The following is a 17,459-nucleotide window of genomic DNA, read 5'->3' as shown; positions in this document are numbered from 1 at the left end:
TGACAACTGCGGCGGCGCTATTTAAAAAGCGTCAGAGAGGAGATGCAGGGCCACGCCCGGCTCTTCCAGTTCCGCTCCCTAGGATGAGCTGCGAGGAGAGGGGCGGAGCCTTAGGCCTGAGCCAAGATGGCGGCTGCGAAGCTAAGCCCCGCGGACTCGCTCTCATTCTGCCTCGCGCAGCTCACGGCGGCGGCCGGGGAGGGTCTAGGTGGGGGAAAGGACACAGCTACCAACGAGACACCCTTGGGCCGTGCGCTCTTAGCCCTCCGTACGCGCCACGTCAAGGCAGCTGGGGGAATCGAGCGCTTCCGGGCACGCGGCGGGCTCCGCCCCCTTCTCGCGCTGCTACGGCGAGCGGCTGCAGCGGGTCCTGCCCCGTCCCAGGCTGGCCCAGGCTCCGCCCCCTCGTCGGTCGAGTCAGCGGCTTCTTCTGGCCCCGCCCCCTCGCTGGGACCCGCCCCCTCAGCTGCGTCGTCATCGACGCCCTCGCCACCAGCGCGCCTGCGCAAGACGCTGGACTTGGCGCTCAGCGTCCTAGCCAACTGCTGTACGGAAGGGGAGTGCCGGGCTGAAGTGCGCAGACTCGGAGGCATTATCCCTTTGGGTAAGTGCTCCGCCCCCATTTCCTAGAAGGATTCTACCCACACCTCTGTGTCTGGGCGTGGGCGGAGTCTTGAGTTCTTTGTGTTGTAACCTGGAAGATCGTGCTTTCTGACGGCGCAGCGCCCGCAGCTCTCATGATGTCATGACCCGTGACGTCACTGCTCTCTCTATAAATTATACCCTAGCCCTCTTAGATCAGATGCCAATTACCTGGGTATTGGTTGTGGAACACCTCTCTCGCATCTGGGCTGCTGGAGGCCAAAGGGTTACTTGGTGAATCTTTCAAATGGTTCTTACTCTCCATTTATGTTCATAGCAGGCACTCAGTGTCTACTGTGTCCAGCCTTGAGCAGGGCTCTGAAATCCCATTTGATGAGCCGGGGGTCAGAAAGTGTAGTGGTTGAGAATGTGGGCTCTGCAGTCACCTAGACCCATCCGAGGCTAGGATTGTAAAATGGAGTAATAACAGCTACCTCAAAAGACTGGAATAGGGAGAAAATGAAATACAAAGATAGAACGCAGATAGATCTAAGTCTGGACTGGGTACTTCTAGTTATTAAAAACTAGGCACAATGAGAACAAATCCTGGGAATTCCCTGGCGTCCAGTGGTTAGGACTCGGCACTTTCACTGCTGGGGCCTGGGTTCTGATCCCTGGTCGGGGAACTAAGATTCCGCAAGCCTTGTGGCACAGCCAGAAAAAAAAACAAATTCTAAGCCAATATTTTATAATAACTATAAATGGAGTGTAACCTTTAAAATTTGTGAATCACTGTATTGTACACCTGAAACTTATTTAATATTGTACATTAACTACACTTCAATTTTTAAAAAAAGAACAAATCCTAACAAAAGATAGCAAGCTTTTCTGTTTACCAGCTAAATTGGCGCCTTCTAGTGGCAACGTTGTGAACACAGTTTACTTTACTTCTTTGCCAGCTATGAAATTATGCCTATTTTGATGAAATCTTAATTTTTTTGATAAAATAAAACATTAATATATTTAAAATTTTCATTGACAAGAGGCCTGGCACATTAATAAGTCCTCAATAAATATAAGTTTTGTTGTTAGTGTATAACCCCCATTATTCATTCACTGTTTTGTATTTTAAATATCTCCTGAATCCATCCACGTCTTTGCCTTCTTCCATCACGTGCCCAGAGACTGTGCTGGGCTGTGCTGGTAGCTGACTTGGGTCAAGCCGTCTAATCACTTTTGCAACAGCTCCATGTTGCTCCCCCTGCCTTATTCTTTCCCCCTGTAATCCATTCTCCCCATGGCTTCCAGATTTTATCATGTCACTTCCATTCTTAAAACCCTGTGTGGCTCCCAGTGCCCTCACATTCAAGTCCTGAGCCCTTGGCCTGATCAAGGCCCTTCATGAAGTCATAGCATAAACACTAGATCTCACCTCTGGGCCTTTGCAAAGGTTACTTCGAAACCTGAAATGCCCTGTAACACTCCCATCCACCGTCCTTCTAGCAAATACCTACCTATCTAACCTTCCAGACCCCACAAGTGTTAGGCCTATTCTGGAGGCCTTCCGTGACTCTCTCAGGCCACGTTCTTGAGGTGATTAATGAGAGAGACAAGAAGGAGTAGAAACCTCAAGAGGCCAAACCCTCTTGCAGTGACTATTCTTCAGTGTGTGAAGACAGACAGCATCCAGAACCGAACTGCCCGTGCTCTGGGGAACTTAGCCATGGAACCTGAGAGCTGTGGGGACATCCACTCTGCTGGTGAGCAGGCTCTGAGGGTGGAGCCACCTGGGGCTTGGGGGTGGGAGAAGGGCTTGGGTGTCTGTCCTCGCTCACCTTCTGTCTTCTTCCCTCTCCAGGTGCTGTTCCCCTGCTTGTTGAGGGCCTGACGGCCTGCCAGGACTCACAGTGCCGCCAGAGTGTGGTTCGTGCCCTCCGCAACCTGGCGGACTCACCCCAGCACCGCCTGGCCTTGGCAAAGCAGGGAGCGGTGCGCCCGCTGGCCGAGCTTCTGGCCGCTGCCCCAGACCCTGCGATGACCTTGGCCTTAGTCCGTGCCCTCCTGGAGCTGAGTCGAGGCTGCTCCCGGGCCTGTGCTGAGCAGCTAAGTCTGGGTGGAGGACTAGGCCCACTGGTCAGCCTGGCCTCCCACCCCAAAAGAGCAGTGCGTGAGGCAGCCATCCTGATCCTTGCCAATCTGTGCGCCCAGGGCCTGGTAAGGCCTGCGCTGGGCAATGCTGGTGGTGTGGAGGTGCTACTAGGTGAACTCCGGCGGCGCCGGGGCCCCAGCGGGGCTAGCCCAGCCTCCCAGCAGCCCCTGGTGCGGGCCGTGTGTCTGCTGTGCCGGGAGGCTATCAACCGGGCCCGACTGCGGGATGCTGGTGGTTTGGAGCTGCTGATGGGCCTGCTGCGGGATCCTCGCGCCAGCGCCTGGCACCCTCGTGTTGTGGCGGCCCTCGTGGGCTTCTTCTATGACACTGGGGCCCTGGGCCGGCTGCAGGCTCTGGGACTTGTACCTCTCCTGGCTGGGCAACTATGTGGTGAGGCTGGTGATGAGGAAGAAGAGGGAAGAGAAGCTGCTTCCTGGGACTTCCCTGAGGAGAGGACTCCTGAGCGGGCAGAGGCCGGAAGCTTCCAAAGCCTCAGGTGAGTTCCCACCTGATGCTGTGGGGTAGGGTCTCTTCACTACCCTCACTCTCTGCCCATTCTGTCTCGGTAAGACTTTTATTGACTCTGATTCCTAATTCCTTGTTCTCACTGAACATGACCACTTTCCAGTCCCCATTAAATATACCTCTTCTCCCTTGGGGCCACCTTTGACCTTGGCTCCACCCCAGCACCTCTGAACTTTGGGGCCCAGAGAGGTTCCCTGGAAGGTAGTATGTGCACTGGTTCTGATGATACGTTCTGGCATCTAAGTTCTTATTCTGGTACCTTCAGTGTGTGAAGACAGACAGCATCCAGAACCGAAGCTGAGTCAGCTCAGGAAAGTTAATTAACTTCTCTGAGCATCGGATTCCTTGTTAGTAGAACGAAGGATAATACATACCTACCCCACAGAGTTGTTGTAAAGATCAAATGAAGGCACTTTACACCTTACCTGGCACTAAGCAGCGCTCAGTAAACGTCAGCCTTCTGTGAACTCCTGACCTCATTTCCCACTGCTTTCCTGGTACTCACTGTACTCTTACACACTGGCCTTCTAGCTAGTTTTTGAACCTGGCAGATAAGTACCATCTCAGGGCCTCTTTGGTTATTGTTCCCTGTGCCTAGGGCACTCTTCCTCCAAGATGCCTTGATTAGATCTCACCCTCATCAGCACCCAATTTTAAAATGTCAGCTCTCCCCTCCCCGGGCTCTTTTCTGTTCCCTTTTACTTTGCTCCATATGCATCACTTCACACCACACTAACTGCACACGAACATACCTTGTGGTTTCCTTATTTTGTTATCTGTTTCTCCTCACTAGAATATAGACTCCAGGAGGCAGGACCTTTTGCTCACTGCTTCTCCCCAGCACCTGAAACGGGGCTTACCACACAATAGGCATCAGTAATTGCCGAATGAGCTGGGGTTTGCCCCCACCTCCCTTTTTGCCTGTCCCCAGCTCGGGCCCACCCTCTCTCCTGGCCTCTGTCACCTCCTTTTGCACAACCGATCTTTTGGCCCTGCCCCCTCCCCTCGGCTCTGGGTTCCATCCCCTCTTTCTCCCTCGGCAGGTCCTGGCTGATCTCCGAGGGCTATGCTGCAGACCCGGGAGACATCTCTCCCGACTGGTCCCCGGAGCGCTGTCCGCCGCCGCCAGAGCCGGTCAGTCGGGCCAGCCCCTCCCTGGGCCCGACCTCGCTGCGGACGCCCCGCGCCCTGCGCCCGCCCGCCCGCAGCCCCGCCGCCACTGCCCCCGAGGAGCCCTGGGGCCGCGAGGGGCCAGCGCTGCTGCTGCTGTCGCGCTTCTCCCAGGCTCCCGACCCCAGCGGGGCGCTGGTGACCGGGCCGGCCCTGTGCGGCCTGCTGGCCTACGTGACGGGCGCGCCGGGCTCGCCGAGCCCCCGCGCGCTGCGCATCCTGGCGCGGCTCACCTGCAACCCCGCCTGCCTCGAGGCCTTCGTGCGCAGCTACGGGGCGGCGCTGCTGCGCGCCTGGCTCGTGCTTGGCGTCGCCCCCGACGACTGGCCCGCGCTGCGCTCCCGGCCCGCTCGTCGCAGCCAGCACCAGCACCGAGAGCTGGGTGGGTCCCCGCGCGCCTCTCTGCCCACGTGTGAGGCCACGCGCCCCTCCATGCCTTCCGTGCGCCCTGCGGCTCACCCGCTGTCTCACTGCCCTCCTCTGCCCACCGCCCACCGTTTGGACAACCTCAGCCACTAGGTGGTGGCGGGGAGGGACTCCCTTCTGCTCCACTGTCCCCACATAAAGAGTTCTTCAGCTTCTGCCCGAGCCTTGGGGCCCAGAGACCCCAGCACTGGGCTTGGCCCGAACAGCTTAGAATTGTGCCTGTCTTCGTCTACTTACCCAGTGTCTTCTTGGTTCCGCGTTGTCCTGACTCCTGCACTGTCCTTGACTACCACTGGGCACACTGATGGTGAACCCAGGCTCAGGCACTATGTTCTCCCAGGCCCCACCACCCCTTCCAGCCCTGCCAGGGACTGCCCGGGCTTCTGCGCCCTGTTTCAGTCCTTGAGGACCCAGACTCACTCCCTGACCATCTCACTCCCCGTTCTTGCCCTTGACCTCCAGTTCCTAGTGTCCAGACCCCATCCCTCCAGGGCCTGCAGTCATCCCCCTCTTCCTTGCCCCCGGGGTTGTTCCCCCCCACCCCGTTCCTTTCGGGGACCCAGAGGCCTGTCTTGCCCGTCTCACCGCCATCTTGGATACCAGCTCCCAACCTGACCTGCTCTGCCCACCCCGGCAGGTGAGATGCTGCTGCAGAACCTGACCGTGCAGGCCGAATCGCCCTTTGGAGTGGGTGCCCTCACTCACCTGCTGCTCTCTGGGAGCCCTGAGGACCGCGTGGCCTGCGCACTCACCCTGCCCTTCATCTGTCGGTGAGGGAGGCGGGGGTGCCTCGCAGAGGTGGGGGGAGCAAGGCTGCTGTCCCCCAGCCCCGCCCTTTCCCACCTTCTGAAAGGTTCTCTTTTCTCCCCGAAGGAAGCCCTCTCTGTGGCGCCGGCTGCTTCTGGACCAGGGCGGCCTCCGTCTCCTCCTCTCAGCACTCACTCGGCCAGCTCCACACCCGCTCTTCCTCTTCTTTGCCGCGGACTCCCTTTCCTGCCTCCAAGGCCTGGTGTCTCCCACTGTGAGCCCAGCCCTCCTACCTGCGATCCCCTTGGACCTGGACCCGCCCTCCCCTTGCCTCTATGAACCTCTGCTGGGCCCAGCCCCCACGCCAGCCCCTGACCTCCACTTCCTACTGGACTCAGGCCTCCGGCTCCCTGCCCAGCGAGCCGCCTCAGCCAACGCCTCCCCCTTTTTTCGGGCCCTGCTAGCTGGCAGCTTTGCCGAAGCCCACATGGACCTAGTGCCACTGCGGGGCCTGTCACCCAGTGCAGCCTGGCCTGTCCTGCATCACTTGCATGGCTGCCGGGGCTGCGGAGCTACCCTGGGGCCTGTCCCTCCACCGGGCCAGCCCCTGATGGGCTCAGAGGCTGAGGAAGCCCTGGAAGCTGCTGGCCGTTTCCTGCTGCCCGGGCTGGAGGAGGAGCTGGAAGAAGCCGTGGGCCGCATCCACCTGGGACCCCAGGGCGGCCCAGAGTCAGTGGGTGAGGTGTTCCGCCTGGGCCGGCCCCGGCTGGCTGCCCACTGCGCTCGCTGGACCCTGGGCCTGGGGCAGTGCCCACGGAAGCGGGCCCTGGCCCTGGTGGGGCTTGTGGAGGCAGCAGGCGACGAGGCGGGGCCCCTAACTGAGGCCTTCCTGGCTGTGATGATGGGGGTAGAATTGGGGGGCGAGGGTCCCAGCCGAGACGGTTGATGTCCCCTGGGAGGAGACCCGAGGATGAGTTGGCTGTGAGGAGTTCTCCCCCAGAGCGGCACAGGAGCAGGCTGGGCAGCAGGCGTCCCCGTCAAGGACCGATGAGAGGGTGGACCGAGACCCTGGGGTGATGACCTGAAGACAGGAATGAGAAGCCAAGGCGAGGCGTGGGGCCCACAAGATGGAGAACAGCCCAGGGCCCCAGGCACTTGGCCTGGCTCAGCTTTCTGGAGTTGGAATTAAAAACTTTGGAGTTGGCTACCCCTGTTGTGTGGTGTCTCTGCTTACCTCCCTGTGGTAGTACCCCAACCCCTCACCCATCAAGTAGGGTCCTGTCCCGGTTTCTGTGTCTCAATGCAGGCCACCCTTGGCATATAGGAGTTGTTTTTTAATTAATTAATTAATTTATTTTTGGCTGTGTTGGGTCTTCGTTGCTGCACGCGGGCTTTCTCTAGTTGCGGCGAGCAGGGGCTACTCTTCATTGCGGTGCGTGGGCTTCTCATTGCGGTGGCTTCTCTTGTTGGGGAGCACGGGCTCTAGGCGCGCGGGCTTCAGTAGTTGTGGCACGTGGGCTCAGTAGTTGTGGCTCTCGGGCTCTAGAGCGCAGGCTCAGTAGTTGTGGCTCATGGGTCTAGTTGCTCCGCGGCATGTGGAATCTTCCCAGACCAGGGCTCAAACCCCTGTCCCCTGCATTGGCAGGCGGATTCTTAACCACTGCGCCACCAGGGAAGCCCAGGAGTTTAATAAGTAATTATGCGCTGGTTCCTGGAGCCCTGGGATATGGTTGAGTTCCCAGGCTTCTCCTGAGGATGTGGTTTTAGGCCCCAGGGGAAGCCTGCTTCCTGCTGAGGCTACCTCGTTGCTCAGATAGCCACCCAGCTGGACACAGACCTTGATCAGGACTAAGAGGGTTGTGCTGAGGGGATGTGAGTGTGGGGATGTACATCCAAGACCTTGGCATTGTGGTTTCCTCAGTTCCCTTCACCCGTCGTGGGTCTTTAGTCTCTGGATCCATTTTCATCTCTTGGGCCAACTGTCCTGCCGTTTTTCTGAGGGAAGACCTACTGTGTTCTTCAAGCCCCTGAGGCCCTTAGTCGTGCCCAGAGGTAGCTGGAGCCCTAGGCTGGCATTCAGGTGAGGAAAGGGCTTGCATTGCTTTGGTCGTCCAGGCAGGGTCTCCATAATCTGGTTCCCAGATCACTGGCCACTTAGGTGGCAGCCTGACTTTGAGGACAGTGTCTGGACTGGGCCTGTCCGCTAGCTTCTGGGGAGCTAAGGTTGCCCCTTGCTGCCTCTGTGCCTCAGGGAGTGTCTAGGTCTCTGTTATCAGGCTGTGCCTTAAAACCACCCAGAGAGCTTTCCCCCCCCCCCCTTAATGTATTGTATAAATATTTATGTAAGGATCTATTCATTTCTCTCTCTGGCTTTTTTGTTTGTTTGTTTGTTTGTTTGTTTGTTTGTGACACATGGCCTGTGGGATCTGCATGCAGTATCTTAGTTCCCTGACCAGGGATCCAACCCATGCCCTCTGCAGTGGAAGCATGGAGTCCTAACCACTGGACTGCCAGGGAAGTCCGCAGAGAGCTTTTTAAAAATACTGATGCCTGGGCCCTTTCTGACTGAATTGGACTGAGAGGAGGGTGACTTGGGCATCAGTATTTTGAAAAAAGCTCCCAGGTTCTGATTTGCTGCTGGGTTGAGGAACCCCCTGCCCCCATTCCAGTGCTCACGTCTGGACTCAGGTCTGGGTTGAGACCCACAGTCCAGTGGCTGCAGCCACACCTGTTGTGTCTGTCCACACCTATCTCTAGAGTTTCTTGTTCCCGACTTGATTTCTCAGGGTCTCAGTCCAGGGATGGCCTCTTGTTCCTTTGTGGCTGGAGTCTGTGTCTTGCTTTCTTCTCTATGTTCAGCAGTATCTTGGGAAAGGGCTCTTTTGGGACAGGTCTGGCTCATCTCAGTGCTGGGGACGGCTGGCTGGGGTCTGGCTGCCTGGGAGTGTTTCCCCTGAGTCTGTGTGGGGCTTCGGCCTCGGTTTCTCTTTACCTGTGTCTGTATGTCTGTTTCCAACACTATGGCTTAGTGTCTGTGGGTGGGTTCATTGTGTCTCTCTGTCTCTGAGAGATTTCTTTGTATCTAGTTTGTGTGCCCTTTGGGATCTCTGTTTATGTCATTGTCACAGTCTCTAAGGGAAGGTCTCCGAACCTGGGATCTGACTGATCCTTAGAACATCGCTCCCACCTCCAACCCCAAAACTCTGTCTGGAGCAGACTCCCAGGAACAGCCTGGGTGGGAGGGGAGCTCTGTCTAGGACTCAGGGTGCTAGTTTTGGGGTGGGGGTGGGCTTGGGGGCCTCAGTCTGTGTCTAAGGGTCTCACAGGCAGAGGATCCCCAGCTTAGTCTGCAAGAGCCACTTTCTTACTTTGGCTCTGGCCGCCTGGGGCTCCCTGCGGCTGAGGCCAAGGCTGGGGTGTGGCCGTCTCCACAGCAAGCAAGCAGGCTGGGCCTGAGTGGGCCGGGGCCCGGGGCCCTCCCTCCCTTTCAGGCCCCCACCCCGGGTTCTCCCGTTCATTGCCCACCCCGCCCCCCCCCCACAGCCCTATCCCAGCGGGTCCCGGCTTCCTTACATGGTCACGGCTGGGCCTCCAGCTCCCGGACGTCCCCCCGTCCCCCGCCCCCACCGGACACGGCCCCCGCCCTGCTCGCCCCGCGCGCGGTCTGCCCGCGCCCCGTCATGGAGGACCTGGGTGAGTGGTGCCCGGGTCCCCTTGTCCCCAGTCCCTCCCCACCGCCTGGACCCGCTTCCCCATCCTGGCGCCCCCTCGCACTCCCGGCATCTCTCCATCCCTGCCTCCTGTCTTCTCGCTTCTGGTCTCTGCCGGCGCCTCCTTTCCGACTCCACGTCCCCCTTCCTGCCTCTCCCTTCCTGCCTTTGCCAGACTGGCTGCTCCCTCCCTTCTTCCCTCGCTCCACTCCTCCATCACTGGCTGCGGACGGATGGGCAGGGAGGCGCAGCGCCTGTCAGCGCCTGGGCTCAGGAGCTCCGGGAAGGGAGGAGTTAAAGGCACCTTGGGTCCAGGGACTGGGAAAGTAGACGGGAAGGGAGAATATGACATTAAGTTCTGGAGAAGAAAATGGGTTTGCCCTAGGGTTTTGGGAAGGAAAGGGTTAAGAGCCCTTAAGTATGGTAGGTGTCAGGTCCTTGGGGCAGAAAGTATAATAGATGAATGCCAAGATGCCAGGGAGAGGTTAAGTGTCCCACCAAGGCGCTCAGAGATGCAGAGTAAAGGGGCAGGGACTTCTAGATTCTGGAAGGTAATGAGTTCAAAGGATCCGGATCTGGGGATGGAGGGTGGGGGGCAGGGGAGGGGGGCAGCGGGTGTGTGTGTGTGTATCCATCTGTCTGTCGGTCGGTCTTGGGGCAGGAAGGAGCACCCAGGCATCTCATCCTCCCTGTCTGTTAGAACTGGGGCTGGAAGGCTGTGCCCTTCGTGGGAGAGAAAGGGTTCCACCACCCTGCAGTAGGGGGTGCTGCTCAGCTGGGGTAACGCGCACTGTGGTACGGTGAAGAATAAGCCAATCAGAAAGCAGGTCCCAGCAGACTCACCAATGAGGTGCATAGGGTGGAGCCCAGTGGCGTCTGGAGGTGGGCCAGGGCTGGGAGGGGTCTCTTTAGGTGTAGGATGTGTGGCAGAAAGAGCTTCCAATCAGAAAGCTGGTGTCAGGCATACCGCCAATTGAGCAATTTGGGGTGAAGCCAAATTTGGCTCCAGTAAAAAGCCGCTTTTGACTGCATTACGGAAGATTCGGAGAATAAAAGAATCAGGTAGCTGAATTTGTATATGAATCTCAGGATGAGCCATGTGGGATGTTCTGATCATAAATAGTCCTTGCTGCCCTTCCACATCTCTGCCTTGGTCTGGCTTTGTGTTTCTTCTGATTCTTGACCTCTGCTCCTAATACTGGCTTCCATCCTCCTCAAACACTGCCCACTTAGAACACTTGTTCTCTGATCTCTTAAGGCCCTGTCTCTGCCTTAACCTTGACCTCCCAACCTCTCACCCTGACGGCCTCTCCCTGCAGATGCCCTGCTCTCTGACCTGGAGACCACAACCTCACACATGCCAAGGTCAGGGGCTCTAAAAGAGCGGCCCCCAGAGCCCCTCACGTCTCCTCTGACACAGGTGAGATCAGATGCTGGGGACTGGGGCAACCACTAGGGCCAGGTTTGGCAGGGGCAAAGGAAATCTAGGCCTGAGTGGGTACGGTACAGTACAGGCAAGTGCAGTACTGTACTTTACAGTACAGTAAAGTACAGGCCTATCATCCCACACACATGTCCTTCTCTATAGATGGGGTCCAGGGAATCTTCAGGAGCCTCTGGGGACAAGGATCATCTGTACAGGTGAGGGGGCTGGGTACTGGGGGATGGGGGAGCCAGTTGAGACTCAGGCTTGTATTCCCCACCCCTGAACCCAGGCCCCTACCCTGTTTCCCAGCACGGTATGCAAGCCTCGGTCCCCGAAGCCTGCGGCCCCTGCAGCCCCTCCATTCTCCTCTTCCTGTGGTGTCTTGGGCACGGGTCTCTGTGAGCTAGACCGGTTGCTTCAGGAACTTAACGCTACTCAGTTCAACATCACAGGTACCAGGGTTACTGGGGCAGGGCTTGATGGGATGGGGGGCAGGGCAGGGCAGAGACTAAGTGGGTATAGACTTCCCAGAGTAGCAGCTAAAGGGATACAAGCCTTAACTGGGAAGGAGGCTAGAGCATGGCCCCATGTCCAGTGCCCTTCTATCCTCTCTGCAGATGAAATAATGTCTCAGTTCCCGTCTAGCAAGGAGACTGCAGGGGAGCAGAAGGAGGACCAATCTGAGGACAAGAAAAGGCCCAGCCCGTGAGTTTGGCATAGTTGGCAGGGCTGGGAGAGGGGTGATCAGTCCTGGATTGCCTGAGTTACAGGACGAAGCATTACTCTGAGGCTCTAAGCTGACACAAGTTGTGTTCTTCACAGCCCTCCCAGTCCATCCCCTGTTCTCCCAAAGCCTTCGGCCACCTCAGCCACCCTGGAGCTAGATAGGCTGATGGCCTCACTCTCTGACTTCCGTGTCCAGAATCATGTGAGTCACTCAGGGAGTGAGGGGTGGGCCAGTGTGGATTTGTGGCTCTCAATCCATTTTAGACCCTCCCACATCTGCTGCCTTGCTGACTCAACTCTCCTGTCCTCTCTGCTGCAGCTTCCGGCCTCTGGGCCAACCCAGCCACCGGTGCCAAGCTCCGTGAATGAGGGCTCCCCCTCCCCACCAGGGCCCGCTGGCAAAGGCAGCCTAGACACCATGCTGGGGCTACTTCAGTCTGACCTCAGCCGCCGAGGCGTTCCCACCCAAGCCAAGGGCCTCTGTGGCTCCTGCAATAAACCCATTGCTGGGCAAGTAAGTGGAGCCCTGCGAATAAGGGAGTAGAGACCCACAGACCCATCTTTACTGAGAGCCAGTGGGTATTATTGTTGTTCATATTTTACGGATGAGGGAACTGAAGCTCCAAGTCACACAGCAAGTAAGTGGCAGAGTAAGAATTCCAATCCAGTTCTTATTTATTCTGGTCCTACTGTGTGCCAGGCTCTACGCTAGCTCCTTTACAAACCCCCATCTCAATTAATCTCCACAAAAGCCTCATTGGCTCCACCCACCAGTCTGGTTCGGGAGCTCCGGTCCTTGGCTTATTGACTGAGCAGATGTTACTGGCAGCTGTGCCCAGTGGTTGACCTAGTTCCTCCTGCTAGATAAAGCGCCCTACCGCCATCCTAGAATTTCCAATCTCAGCAAAGCAGGGTGGCATTATGACTTTCGTGGGCACTAAGCACTTTCACCTTCATGGGCCCCTTCTTCCATTAATAAAATATATTAAAAATTGCATTTTATGACTGTGTTGGTATAAAGATGAATATATTACTATTATATATGAAGTCATTCTCCTAGCTCATTTTTTCTTCTAATTTTAAGAGAAATTACAACATTTTTGTGGGTTCCTAAAGTATGCTGGGCCCTAGGCACTGTGCTGGAAGATGGGTTGAGTCTCCATCACTTACAGACTGAGTGACTTGAACGTTAGATTCTTCATGCTGATTGCTCAGAGATAAGATTCGAAAAGTGCTACGTAAACCTTGACTCACTGGGCACATGGCAGCCCGAGGGCCACTCTGACCCAGGCCTCACCCCCCAACTCGCAGGTGGTGACGGCGCTTGGCCGTGCTTGGCACCCTGAGCACTTCGTTTGCGGTGGCTGTTCCACAGCCCTGGGAGGCAGCAGCTTCTTCGAGAAGGATGGAGCTCCCTTCTGTCCCGAGTGCTACTTCGAGCGCTTCTCCCCGCGATGTGGCCTCTGCAATCAACCCATCCGACACGTGAGCCCCGCCTCTGTCTCACCCAAGGCGCCTGTGGGATGGGCCTCATCCACTTACACTTCTCCCATCCCCACGCCCACCCCAGCCCCGTCCCTCGTTCTCGTCCACGGCCCTTTAAACTTCGCCCTCTCTCTTTGATTCCCAAGTTCCTGCTTAGGTCTCCCACACCTTACACTCGTACTTCAACCCACTCACCTAGGTTCAGGGCGGAAGAGGGAGGGGAGTAGAAATTGAGGGCCACACTGAGTGTTCCCTTTTATTCCCCGCAGAAGATGGTTACTGCCTTGGGCACCCACTGGCACCCGGAGCATTTCTGCTGCGTCAGTTGCGGGGAGCCCTTCGGAGATGAGGGTGAGAGCTTGACTCCCACCTTGAAAGCCGCGGGTCCGCTCGACATCCCGCCCTGCTCTCTTTGGGCCAGCGCACTACGACCTCCGAAGTCCTCGGGGCCGCGAATTTTCTCCTGCTCTCTCCTGGCCCCAACCTGTCCCACCTGTGTGTTCCCATCCCATCCGTTCCCGCTCTGCCCCCGCCCCCAGACCCCATGCCTCTCCGCCTACCGCCTCCCCTGGCCCCATAGCCTCAGATCTTGTGGGGCTTCTGGTGCCACCTCGCACCCTTTTCCTTCCTCCTACTCGGTTCCCGCTCCTAGGTTTCCACGAGCGGGAGGGCCGCCCCTACTGCCGCCGAGACTTCCTGCAGCTCTTCGCCCCGCGCTGCCAGGGCTGCCAAGGCCCCATTCTGGATAACTACATCTCGGCGCTCAGCGCACTCTGGCACCCAGACTGTTTTGTCTGCAGGGTGCGTGGCTGGGGGGCGGGGCCTGGGAGGGACCGGCCAGCGCGGGGCGGGACTAGGAGCCTGGGGCGGGGCGATTATTCAGAGCAGGGCCCTGGGGAGGCGAGGCTTCGCCTTTGAGGGCGGTGCGAGGGGCTGCGGGGGGGGTCTTGGGACGGGGGCGGGGGGCGGGTTATTCAGCTCGTAAGGCAAGATATTTCGTCTGGAGACTGGCGCTGATACATCCTTTCGCGGTTGCCCTTCCCCAGGAATGCTTCGCGCCCTTCTCGGGAGGCAGCTTTTTTGAGCACGAGGGCCGTCCGCTGTGCGAGAACCATTTCCACGCGCGGCGCGGGTCGCTGTGCGCCACGTGTGGCCTCCCGGTGACCGGCCGATGCGTGTCGGCCCTGGGCCGCCGCTTCCATCCGGACCACTTCACCTGCACCTTCTGCCTGCGCCCGCTCACCAAGGGCTCCTTCCAGGAGCGCGCAGGCAAGCCCTACTGCCAGCCCTGCTTCCTCAAGCTCTTCGGCTGACCGCCTGCCGGGCTCGCCCCTTTGGGAGAGCGCGGCTCCCAAAACCTCGCCCTTCCCGAAAAGACCGGGCTCTCCAGACCCCAAGGCCTTGCTCTTAAAGCTTGGGGCTCCCCCAGCCCAGCTCCGTGAGGCCCCACCCCCTGGAGGGACCGGCCCCGAAGGTACTGTACGTTCTCCATGGGCGAGTTCAGAAAAGGCCCCGCGGGTGCTAAGGCCACGCGCCCCACGAAGTGGGTCGTATACTGGCAAGCGATCCCGCGTGAGCCCTTCACTTTATTCCCAGCCTTGAGGGAGCCCCCCGACTGGAGGAGGGCCCTTGCAATTCCCACGAATCCAAGGCCAGGCCAGAATGTCCCTCTCCCCGCCCCTCACTGCTCAGTGCACTTTTTTCTACCTACATAAACACACATTCCACGTCACACCGGTGCTGTGTCTCTGCGCGGGAGTGCCTCGCGTCGCGACGCCCCGCCCCTTGTACTGGCGTTCTAGGCCACCGCCCTGTGGCGGGAGCCGGACCTTCAGACTCAGCCCTTGCAGGCTGTCCTTCACCTGTCAGATGCCCCTGAGGCTGGAAAAGCCGGCCACCTGCGCAGGATTGTACAGACGGTGACGAGCCAGGACGGGAGCTCAAGCAGGACCCACCAAACCTTCCCGTCCCCAACCCCCCATCCTTCAGTTTCTTATATCCTCGAAATAAGCACTTAATCTGTACCCCTCCCACTCCCTTCCACCCTGCCACCTTGGCTGGTTTCCAGATTTTTCCCCCTCCTTAAAAGACCCTCAGAGATGGGGCTCCATTCAAGTGCCAATTTATGCCCACCCTTTGGATCTGGGCATCAAATTACAGCTTCCCTCACATGGGTATTGACTCATAACAGCTCGGCTAGGCACAGGATGACACTTGGGGTGGTCAGGGCAGTGACTGAGGGAAGCGCTGGGGGCTGTAAGAGCCAGAAGGAGGCTTCTAACTCAGATTGGAAGTCAAGGAGGGCTTCCTGGAGGTGGTGACACCTTAGCCTAGCCCCAGCAGAGAAGGGTGGGGCCAGGGTTTCTTAAGTATGGAGAAGTTCAGGCTCCATCTGAATCCCCAAGCCCCAGAGGCCTTTCTAAGCCTGGTACCTTAGATTCTGAAGTTCCCTAGGGAGGGGGCCTGGACTCCTGGTTCCTAACTACAGGGACCTTTGAGGCTGGAAACAATCGATTCTCAGAGGCCCTTCCATCTCAAGGAGGAGCTAACAGCCAAGGAGAACATGTGTGGGCAAGAGACAAAGGTGAGGTTCTCTGTCTTGGCCTCGGGCAGAACCCCCAGATCCTTTCCTCTCTGAGGCTCCACCCCTTGGGTCTTCCTAGGCCTCCTGCTCTTCCTCTTCCACAAATTCTCCCTGGGGAATGCTGTCCATCCCTTGGCTTGTAACCACCACCAAGTCTTGAGCCATTCATTTACCAAGTGTTTACTGAGCACGTGCTGTCCTAGGCTCCATGCCAGGTGCTGGGGAGACCATAGGGAACATGTTCCTTGGCCTCACAGTCTAGTAGGGGAGACAGAGGAAAAACAAACACACAGTGACAAGTGTGATGAAGTAATGAGGACTTCCTTGAAGGCCTAGGTAAAGCTGGCCCTTCCCTCTAGTTTCCACCCACAGCACCTCCCTAGTCCCTCACTTATCATTATTGCAAATAGGTGTTTGTTTGTTGCTTGTTTATTTCTGAAATGAAGGCAAGCTCCTGGGAGTTTGTTTGTCAGATGACATGTTTGTTTTGCTGACCATTTTCTGTCCAGTGTCTAGGATGCTGTCTAGCATGTGGTAAGTGCTCCATAAATGTTTGCTAATGAAGGAAGGAATGAGGAAGGAAGGAATGAGGAAGGAAGGAAAGGAGCGAAGGCGAGAAGGAAAAACTAGAGAACTAAGTTAGTGAAGGTAGGGAAGGGAGTACTTGAACCAGACTGTCAGAGAAGTCCTCTGTGAATATCTACATTGAGACTTTGAAGGTTGAGGAAAGAGCCAGCCAGGCAAAGAGCCTGAGGAGAGCATCCCAGGCAGAGGAAACAGCAAATGCAAAGGCCAGGCGGTAGGAAAAAGCTTGGCATATTGGAAGAAAGAAAAGGAGGCCAGTGTGGTTGATTAGAGTGAGCAAGGGAGAGAGTAGTTGGAGATGAGGTCAAAGAGGAACTAGGTGCCACATCACGAAGGGCTTTGCAGGCCCCCGCGAGGGCACATAGATTTGATTTTAAGTGCCCATAACCCCAACGTGTCCTCTGATGCTTGCCCCTGGATTTCTCCCAGGCCCTTCAAATTCATCGCCCACTGAAGCAGACACTGTGGGTGCCCTGCCCATATCCACCTGGCCCATCTGGGAAGTCGTATGCAGACACTCCCCAGACATTCAGTCTCCCCAGCTGCTCCCTGAGTTTCTGTCAGGGTGCTCTCTGGAGGAGGGCCTGGGGTGGGTGGGGGAGGTTCCGTAACCTCCAGCCAGTTAGAGACAGGGATTGGTGAATGAATACCCCAGCTTTCTGGCCCCTTGGGGGTCAGTTCTGAGGTGAGTTCTCCACAGTGTCTCAGAGGGTCCCCACTGGGATTGTCACAGTGGTAACCTTTCGATCAACACATGCTTTATTGGCTTTTCTCCTTTCTTTGTCTCTCTTCCCCACTCCTTACTGGGATCAGCTCCCCAATACAGTCCTTGCACCCCAATTCTCATCGTAGAGTCTGCTTTTTTTTTTTATTTTTTTTATTTTTTAAACATCTTTATTGAAGTATAATTGCCTTACAATAGTGTGTTAGCTTCTGCTTTTTAACAAAGTGAATCAGTTAAGAGTCTGCTTTTGAAGGGACCAAAATGAAGGCATTCCTTAAATAACTCATCACATTCCCCTAAAATATTGTTCTCTGTTCCCCATCTCCAGCATGAACCCAGTTCCCATAATCAGACATCCAAGTCTGGTCAGTTCTTCTAGAAAGGCAGAGGTATGGATATTTATCCAACCCCTCCCTTCTTGCATCCAGCCCTGTGCTGAGCAATGGGACTCCAGGGATGAATCAGATCATTTCCTGCTCTTGGGGAGTCTTTGGTCAATTGGGGAGACAGACCTGGACCCAGGCAAGGTCCATGCAATGTGCTCAGAACTGTGTCAGGAAAGTCCAAGAAGTTTTTCCCGAAGAGACGCCATGGGCTGGGCACTAAAGGCTGAGTAGGAG

At 56.9% G+C, this 17,459-nt stretch overlaps 2 protein-coding genes across 4 annotated transcripts; both read left to right on the top strand.

Moving 5' to 3' along the window:
- The first annotated feature begins 6 nt into the window (after positions 1-6).
- On the top strand, positions 7-6,798 carry ARMC5 (armadillo repeat containing 5). The gene is made up of 6 exons (XM_057529234.1): positions 7-604; positions 2,235-2,342; positions 2,441-3,227; positions 4,300-4,808; positions 5,490-5,622; positions 5,726-6,798. The coding sequence occupies exons 1-6, from the start codon at positions 127-129 to the stop codon at positions 6,543-6,545; spliced, it is 2,835 nt and encodes a 944-aa protein (XP_057385217.1). The 5' UTR covers positions 7-126; the 3' UTR covers positions 6,546-6,798.
- Positions 6,799-9,190: 2,392 nt separating this feature from the next.
- Positions 9,191-14,678, top strand: TGFB1I1 (transforming growth factor beta 1 induced transcript 1). Of its 3 annotated transcripts, none has more exons than XM_007186465.3 (11): positions 9,191-9,292; positions 10,629-10,729; positions 10,898-10,950; positions 11,045-11,187; positions 11,353-11,440; positions 11,558-11,663; positions 11,781-11,975; positions 12,773-12,946; positions 13,216-13,297; positions 13,599-13,747; positions 13,993-14,678. In XM_007186465.3, exons 1-11 carry the CDS (start codon positions 9,280-9,282, stop codon positions 14,257-14,259), a joined length of 1,371 nt encoding a protein of 456 aa, XP_007186527.2. In that variant the 5' UTR covers positions 9,191-9,279; the 3' UTR covers positions 14,260-14,678. The 3 variants fall into 3 exon arrangements, with proteins under 3 accessions (XP_007186527.2, XP_007186528.2, XP_057385904.1); XM_007186466.3 differs by having other exon boundaries at positions 9,210-9,292; positions 10,568-10,729; XM_057529921.1 differs by lacking the exon at positions 9,191-9,292 and adding an exon at positions 10,354-10,371.
- The last annotated feature ends 2,781 nt before the right edge of the window (positions 14,679-17,459 follow it).

Source organism: Balaenoptera acutorostrata, chromosome 15, assembly GCF_949987535.1.
Source record: "Balaenoptera acutorostrata chromosome 15, mBalAcu1.1, whole genome shotgun sequence".
Lineage (NCBI taxonomy): Eukaryota > Metazoa > Chordata > Mammalia > Artiodactyla > Balaenopteridae > Balaenoptera > Balaenoptera acutorostrata.
The sequence above is the reverse complement of the archived record's forward strand: the minus strand, read 5'-3'. Positions and strand labels throughout refer to the sequence as shown.

Coding starts and splice junctions, on each gene's coding strand:
- ARMC5 (XM_057529234.1), top strand. CDS start 127: ATGGCGGCTGCGAAGCTAAGCCCCGCGGACTCGCTCTCATTCTGCCTC. Junction 2,343..2,440: donor TGGGGACATCCACTCTGCTG/GTGAGCAGGCTC, acceptor TTCCCTCTCCAG/GTGCTGTTCCCCTGCTTGTT. Junction 5,623..5,725: donor ACCCTGCCCTTCATCTGTCG/GTGAGGGAGGCG, acceptor TTCTCCCCGAAG/GAAGCCCTCTCTGTGGCGCC.
- TGFB1I1 (XM_007186465.3), top strand. Junction 11,976..12,772: donor ATAAACCCATTGCTGGGCAA/GTAAGTGGAGCC, acceptor CCCAACTCGCAG/GTGGTGACGGCGCTTGGCCG. Junction 13,298..13,598: donor GGAGCCCTTCGGAGATGAGG/GTGAGAGCTTGA, acceptor TCCCGCTCCTAG/GTTTCCACGAGCGGGAGGGC.